General features: G+C 36.5%; 1 protein-coding gene across 1 annotated transcript; it reads left to right on the top strand.

The window, feature by feature from the left end:
* Positions 1-563: 563 nt before the first annotated feature.
* Positions 564-7997, top strand: LOC135849937 (uncharacterized). Its single transcript, XM_065370596.1, has 3 exons — positions 564-1149; positions 1232-1649; positions 6758-7997. The coding sequence occupies exons 1-3, from the start codon at positions 818-820 to the stop codon at positions 7163-7165; spliced, it is 1158 nt and encodes a 385-aa protein (XP_065226668.1). The 5' UTR covers positions 564-817; the 3' UTR covers positions 7166-7997.
* The last annotated feature ends 233 nt before the right edge of the window (positions 7998-8230 follow it).

Below are 8230 nucleotides of genomic sequence, written 5' to 3'. Positions count from 1 at the left end.
TAGTTTTTGAGTCTCATCTGCTTCCTTATGGAACTAAATCGGTTTAAATTTCGCATTTAACGACATCTTCGAAAAAAATTCATGAACTTTAGTAGCCCCTTTCATAAAAAAATTGGAGGAATTTTTAAAGTTTGCACCTTTGCGGGATAGGTAGGTCTAGGTATAGGTAGGTAGGTAGGTAGGTAGTGAATAAATTTGAAAATCTCCGTTTTGAAAAAAATTCAACCATACGATTGATTTTTCGCGAGTAGGTACCGAATAAATTCGAAGACAGTTTCACATTTCAACAGGTGTATAATCCTAATGAACTAGAACAGCTCCTTATGTTCACATGCTATCACATTAGAGGGGTACGTAGTACGTACAGCTAATCCGATCGTACTGCGTCGTCTCGTCGCCGCTGTACTTTGGTCTTTACTTCTTTAAAACGATAAATTTACACCTCGTGTACCGTTGACGTTTGAACTTGGAGCAACACTGCTTGAAAGTTGAGCTTTTAATACTTGCGCACTGAGAGCAAGAATCCTCGAAAGCTCACGTGACCGCCCTTTTTTTGTGTCTAAAACAAAATATTGTGTAGATATATACGAGTAAGTATGTACGTTCGGTTACGACGAGTACAAGTACCTCAAATTTTTACGCGAGTTCGTATCGATTTGGCGCGCTGCTTATATGTGTACTTATTATACTTATAATAGCTTTTCCTTATATAACTCGATTTTTTCGTAAATTTATCATCGCTTTCGTACAAATAACAAAACGCTAACGCCCAACGTGGTGGGATGAATTTTTGATACTGCGAAGAGAGACGATTAAAATGTCTCTGGAAAGCAACGATACGGCCACATCTTCATCGGCGACTGTTTTGAACGTGGAAAACGATGACACGCCGTCCAGCGTGGATGCTCAAACGCCAGTATTTTCGGTTACAGGCATTCAGCAACAGCAACGGGGCGGATACGTCTTGCCGAATAAGATGAATATGCTTAGGTCGCCGAGCAGAGAATCGGTAGGTACGGATATCTCTTTGTTTTCCGTGTCCACGCTGGCGTCCGAGCTGACCAGCAGAATGAAACTGCTGTCGGTCAAAATACCCGGAGATGGGAGCATATCGAGGGGCCCGAGTCCGAATTTCGATCGCAGAAGAAGGTAAGCTTCGCACAAAGATACGGAATTACCTACATAATTTTCAATTTTTGTGTTTACAATTACCTATTTCAAATATCTACAGACCAGAGAACATTCAAGAAGTCTGGTTCGAAGAATCCAACGACATGATACGAGGTATGGCGGCGCTCTCTTCGGCTGTAGGGCTATCGAAAAGTTTCAGCACAAGCGACATAACCGATTTACTGACCAACGACGAAGATAACGCAGAAAATGGCTTCCTACCGGTCAAAAGAAACGCCATTTCCGAGTTAGCCATCAGTGCCAGCCAACACTCCGGATATCTGTTCGAGCAAAGTGTCAAATTAGACAACGCTTCGAGATCGTGTTCGACTTGGGTAGCGGTCGGAGATATGCCTTCAACTTCGCAGTTACCGTCGCCGCACGGAGGCGCCGTACCATCGGCCGTGCTCACTTCCAATACGCCCGCATGCGGACCAAGCTTCACTCCTGCCGACCTTATACGATCCGTTAATAAAAAGGTGAGCCGAACAATATGAGTATACATAAGCCAAATGCCACCATACCTAGACCTATACCTACATGAAAGTTGGGTACTTTGTTAGAGAGATTAAATGCCGAATAAAGGAATCACGATTTCATTTCGGCGCGTAGGCGTCGCACGTCTGTGACGTAACGTACTTAAAAGCAGCCAAAAAGCCGACTGAATAATTAAACGCTCTGACAGCAACAGTGTCAAGTTTACCTATACATTTGTGTACGTATTATGATGTAAAATCGATCGTTTACGCGAGTTGAACGAAGGCTCTCGATATACCATACCTACGTGAAGAGAAGAGACGAGAGAAATGAGAGCGAGATGTTTTAATTGGATTATGAAAAGTGGTAACTTTCAGCGTCGACCCGACCCATAGACCTACATAAATAGAAGTATACATTCCTAATACAAGAAGGGGTCGTATTAATTTTTCTCAAAAAAAAAAAAAATTACAAATCACCATCAGAACCAGACCTTTTCGTCTTTAATTAAGATCTACATAGAAATAGTCGAGGGGTCCGCATAAGGATCACTTGCACCCCCCCTACCGACCCTCCGGGACAACTATTTTCTTAAAGGAGGAGTCCTAAGGAACATTTCTAGCCCTTGTCATCGAAAAAGGACATTTTGATTGACAGGTCAGCCGAAATCGCAGATTTTGCGTTCCAACATTGAACTAGCATGAAATTTTTTAAACCGTACAAAGGTAGATCGAAAGAGCAGGCAAAAATTCATCACCTGTCAAAATTTCAAGTGCTAAAGTGCGTTTTTCAATTTTTGGTGAATTTTCAAAAATCAAATTTTGGCCAAAATGTGAGAAAAAAAATCAAAATTTTACCAAATTGACCTAGAAAGCTGAAATTTGGGATATACCCTATTTTCGACCTGCCAAATCGATTGGAAACTGTTTCAAACCATTTTGAGCAGTTCTGGAGCCTCCAGCAGATTTTTGAAACTCGAAATTCTCACAAAATTTTATCAAATGGCGTTGGAAAGCCGAAATTAATTCTGCAAACTAATTTCAATACGCTATGAAGTCGACTGCAGGTAAATTTCAAGTCATTTTGGAGCCTCCAGCAATTTTTTGAAAATTACTGGAACCTCCAGTAAATTTTCGAAACTTGACATTTCTCCAAAACTTCCTCAAAACGGAGATGGAAAGGTGAAATTAACTATGCACTCCAATTTTAACACCCTCTGAAGACGACTTCAGGTGGGTTCAAGTAATTTTGGAGCCTCCAGTGACTTTTTGAAAAGTTTCATGGCGTTTTTAGCATGAATTAAAATTTCCAAGAAGTAGCTGGAACCTTCAAAACCACTTGAAACCACCATGCAGTCGACTTCATATTATTGTATTGAAATTAGTTGCAGAGTAAATTTCGGCTTGCTAAGTAACTCCATTTGACGAAGTTTTGGAGAAATTTCAAGTTTCAAAAATCTACTGGAGGCTCCAGTATTTTTCAAAAAATCGCTGGAGGCTCCAAAACGACTTAAAATTTACCTGCAGTCGACTTCATAGCGTATTGAAATCAGTTTGTAGAATTAATTTCGGCTTTCCAACTCCTTTAATGAAATTTTGTGGAAATTTTGATTTTCAAAAATGTGCTGGAGGCTCCAGAACTACTCAAAACGGTTGGAAACAGTTTCCAATCGATTTGGCAGGTCGAAAATAGGGTATTTATCCCAAATTTCAGCTTTCTAGGTCAATTTGGTAAAATTTTGATTTTTTCTTACATTTTGGCCAAAATTTGATTTTTGAAAATTCGCCTAAAATCGAAAAAGGCACTTTAGCATTTGAAATTTTGACAGGTGATGAATTTTTGCCTGCTCTTTCGATCTACCTTTGTACGGTTTAAAAATTTTTATGCTAGTCCTATGTTGGAACGAAAAAACCGCGATTTCGGCTGATCTGTCAATCAAAATGGCGGCCGTTTTGTAAGTAGGGCCACTTTTTTTTTAGGACAAGGGCTAGAAATGTTCCTTAAGACCCCCCCCCCCTTTAAGAAAAAAGTTGTCCCGGAGGATCGGCAGGGGGTGCAATTGATACTTACTTATGCGGGCTCCCCGACTAAATACAAAGAAATTCAACTCAGATGTCCACCCCTCCCTCTACCTTGAAAATCCGTCCATCTTCACCCGTCGGTGGTACGAAAAAAGAGGCTGAAATGAGGAGTTGAGATGAGATAAGGCCATTTTTTGGGCTTAGTGCCCAGACAGTTATCGACTCGACCACTCCGTCGGGCCACTCTTAAAATGTTGTAATAAATGTCTTAAATACGAATCCGTGGTTAGTTAACCCGAAATATTTTTGGGCTCAGGGGTTCCCAAAGTTGCAAATAAAAAAATAATTTTAGGAACCACTGAGTATTATTTTCGAAAAAAATATCTATGCTAGGTAAGTTTCCTATTTTCGACCCCCGTATGGCAGAAATGGGAAGAGGGTTGGTTTTTGGAAAATTTTGGAACCACAAATTTCGAACGTACCCATTTGAATCCCGCTAAAAAGAATTTTTACAGTTATTTAACCTTCATCCTACCAAATTTTGAGCTAGTACTAAAAAATCCAATTTTTCGTAATTTCGATATTTTGGGAACCCCTGGAAAACTAGAAACTTGCGATTTGCGCCAAACGTAACATTTTGAGGCATATATTATTTCACTTTTTTATAAAAGTGATTCCCTTTTTACTGATTTTCCTTCAAATTGAACAAAAAATAGTGCCAGCAGCCCCCTCTCCCCCTCCATTTGAAAACATTAAAAAAGAACAAGTTCTCCAAAAGTTTACCATTTCTGCGCTAGAATTGTTCTAAATAATCCTTTTTTATAAGTAGAAACTTCTAAATAGAAACATCCCTTGGTCTCCCAAGCTATTTTTATCCCTTTGTATTCGAGCCTTTTCCGAGTTGGAAATTTTTTTCAAAATCGAAGAAATCAAAGTGGGAGAATATTTTCTATTTCTGGTCAACATTCCTCTAAATAATGTTCTTTTTAAGAAAAACCCTCCTTCCCCTCAGAAAAATACCATTTCACTGGTGTGGAGCCCATCAAAGTTGAAAAAAAGTCAAAAATTGATGTTCTATAACTACAAATATTTTGAGAAAATGGTTTTTATAAGTCTGAGCATACTTAGAAAATTTTGTTGCAGACTTCAACTTTTCATTTTTTTTTAAATCTTTGTTGAATTCCGTACAAGGAAAGTGATATTATTGTTAGGGGGAGGGAAGGAAAGGGCAGGTCAAAAGAAATTTTTCTAAAAAAAAAAAATAAAAAAAAATAAACTCTTAAGCAGAAGAGTTTTGAACAGAAATGAGAAAATTTTGACCACGAGAGGTTCCTTTCATAAAAAAGGAATTATTTAGAAGAATTTCTGAACGCAGAGAAGGCCAATTTTTTGATACATAACTTGGAGTTTTGGGAGGACCAACCCTAACATTATAATTTGCTAATAAATTTTTCATTTTCACAGAACAAGCCCAAGTAAGGATATTGTAATTTCTGAAAAAAAAGGAGACTTGAACAATTTTATTTAAAAAAAAGGGATGTTCAGCAATTTCTGGTAAAACAAGTGACACATGAGGACAATTTTTGAAAAAAAGGAGATTTTCTGAAATTTTTTACAAAAAAAAACATAGATTTTTCAACATTTTTTGACAAAAAATCAGGGTATTCTACCAATTTAGACGAAATGCGAGATTTTTTGCTACGTTTGAGAGAAAAAACGAAACTTCGACAATAAATTTTAGCAAAACGCAGCCCTCCTTACAATTTTTTACACAAAAAATGAATTTTCTTGGAAGTTTTGCTGAAAAAAGGGAATTTTTGATAGCAAATTTGCAAAATGCTTTTGCAAAAAAACAGGACTTTTTGGAAGTTATTGGCAAAAAGTGAGTGATATACGTGATATTTTTTTGCAAAAAAGCGAAACTTTTCGATATTTGTTTTTGGAGGGGGGGGGGGAGACAATATAACTGCAATTTTTATAAAAAGAGAGAATTTTTAATAAAAAGAAAAAAACTGAGATTTTTGACAATTTTTTGCAAAAAGCAGAACTTTTGGCAATATGTGCAAAAGAATCGAGGCTTTTTAATTATTGTGGCTTAAAAACAGTGAAAATCTTTACCAGTTATACGAGAATTTCTTCAAAAAGCAAAAATTTGACTACTTCAGTAGAGACTAGCAATGTTTGGAAAATATTGGGAAAGAAATTGCATTTTTTTTTCTGAAAAGTGAGAGACTTTTTTGGAAATTTATTTGGTCAAAAAAACGATACTTTGTAATTGTTGGCAATTTACAAAAAGCTAGACTTTTGAACAGTTTTAGCAAATAGCAGTGAGTATTTTTGGTAATCATTGGCGAAAAAATTATTATACTTTTTTTTGCAATTTTTGCTGAAAATTACATGGACACTTTTTTCAATTTTCCGGTTAAAAAGAGAGATTTTTTGACATTTTTTGACAAAAAAAGGCTGAAATTTCGGTCAATAAGTACCTACTTAATGGGAAAAAAACTTTTTTGCATTTTTTTTTGTACAAAAAGTAAACTTGATTACTTGAACAGTAGGTACATATAACCGAGTACGAGTCCTGTAATTTTTGTGGAAAACGCTCAACTTTTGCAAACTGAATTTTTGAGGGAAAAGTGAGATTTTTTTTGCAATTTCGCAGCAAAATTATTGAGAAAAAAGTGACACATTTTCGCAGATTTCGTCGAAAAACAAGATTCAAAAAAATATTGTATTTTTGAAAATTCAAAAAAATAATTAAATTTACTGAAAATTACTGACCATAGAGTAACGAAATTTCAGTGAATAATTCGACAAAATGTAGCAAAAACATAAAGCTAGGTACCTCTACCTACTTAAATGGTCCGCAAATTTTTACCTGACATAATATCTCCTTTTAGTAATTTGAAGTTTGGATTTTTCAAAGCAAATCTCAATAATTCACCTAACCTTTCGTTTTCGGGGTTTCGGATCGTCTTTGAAAAGATCTGAAAAAAGTTTTGAGTGATTTTTTATGTAAAGTGAAATAATTCGAGACATTATACATACACCATACATGCACATAATACTTAATTGATGCTCATTTGCAGGTGAGGCAACACTACATCAGACGCAGACTAATGACCACCTACAAAGCACTCGAAAGACTCTCGCAAAGCGAATTCAATCTAGACAAATTAGAACTGGAGGCAGCGGCTAGTACAAAAACCAGCGGAAACCTGCAAGAAAACCGCAACTCGACGGCTGGCTTCAGCGGCGACCATTTGTCGAGGCAGAGCACAGCTTCGAATCGACTCTCGGTACCCGGCGTTTCATCGGGCACGCGACGTCAGTGGAAAAATACCCCCGCATTAGTAGACACGACTGAGGAAAGACTGACTATCAACGATGTAGAAAGAGAACGAGGACAACCGTTATCCAAATACGATCGAAATATGATGATTTTCAATTGGTTACTCACGCTGGAGCCGGATGAATGCTCAGTTGAGACTTATTGAAAATAAAAAATGAAAACAAAATGAGAGCGAAAACCAACGCTACCTAAGTATGCTGTATATAGTAGGCGCATTTTGTGGAAATTATGTCGATATGGGCTTCGAAAATGATAAGCCCTTCTTCCCATACTTCTTTTTTCTTCCGATTTCGTTATGGTAATTGTATGTACGTAAATCACGTGGGTGTCTTTTTTGGCGTTACATAAATGTAGAAGTAAATGCCATATTTTTTTTTAGCCCCCTCAGAAAATTTCTTGGAAAAACTATTGATCTAGTGAAGCTATAGAGGACAAACTAAAAAGCTTGTTTAAATCAGCATTTGCAAACGCGTTCATTTAATTAGACATTGACTGAAAAAAATTAGTAGGTACCTGCCTAATTACAAAAAATGAGTTCGCTATTTTTTCTACCCCCGTTTTCTAATTTTTGTACCCTTCATTCGCTAATTATTTTACTGCCCATTTTTCGCTGTGTTATTAAACGTGTATAACAACCTAATTCGAAGTTTTCTCAAAAATTATTAATTAATCACGCCAAAAAGAGCCCTTCGCATCAACATTGGTGTATTCATTGCTTGAAAAAGATTGAAAAATCAACTTGAGAATTTTCTAGAGATTCTGTACTTATTTGACAAATTTTCATCGAAGAATTAAATAGGTAGATAGACGTATTTCTGGGGCTTCAAAATTCCCGAACCACCAAATGAACACGTTGTTTTTCACAAGAAACTATTTTTTGCAAACAAATGTGGTGAAGATTTGCTGTGAAAGTTCCTGTTTAAATTTTGTGTTTTCAAGTTACTTACTGCTATATGTAAATAAATATTTGAGTCTTCTATTTTGTACCTGTTTTTGTTTCGTTTGCTTTCATAGTGAACCTTGTTCACAATCATTTTATTTTAATCAGAAGTGAAGCGAATCCCTGAAAACTGAGACTCGGAATTATCGAACACGAGTCTTTTGAAATTAGGACTCTGACTTATAAATCGCTAGTCTTCATTACAGAATGACTTCGAATGTTCGAATCTACATTATGAAATTATGAGTTAGAAAGGTTTCATGGCGTTTT

Source organism: Planococcus citri, chromosome 1, assembly GCF_950023065.1.
Source record: "Planococcus citri chromosome 1, ihPlaCitr1.1, whole genome shotgun sequence".
NCBI lineage: Eukaryota > Metazoa > Arthropoda > Insecta > Hemiptera > Pseudococcidae > Planococcus > Planococcus citri.
The sequence above is the reverse complement of the archived record's forward strand: the minus strand, read 5'-3'. Positions and strand labels throughout refer to the sequence as shown.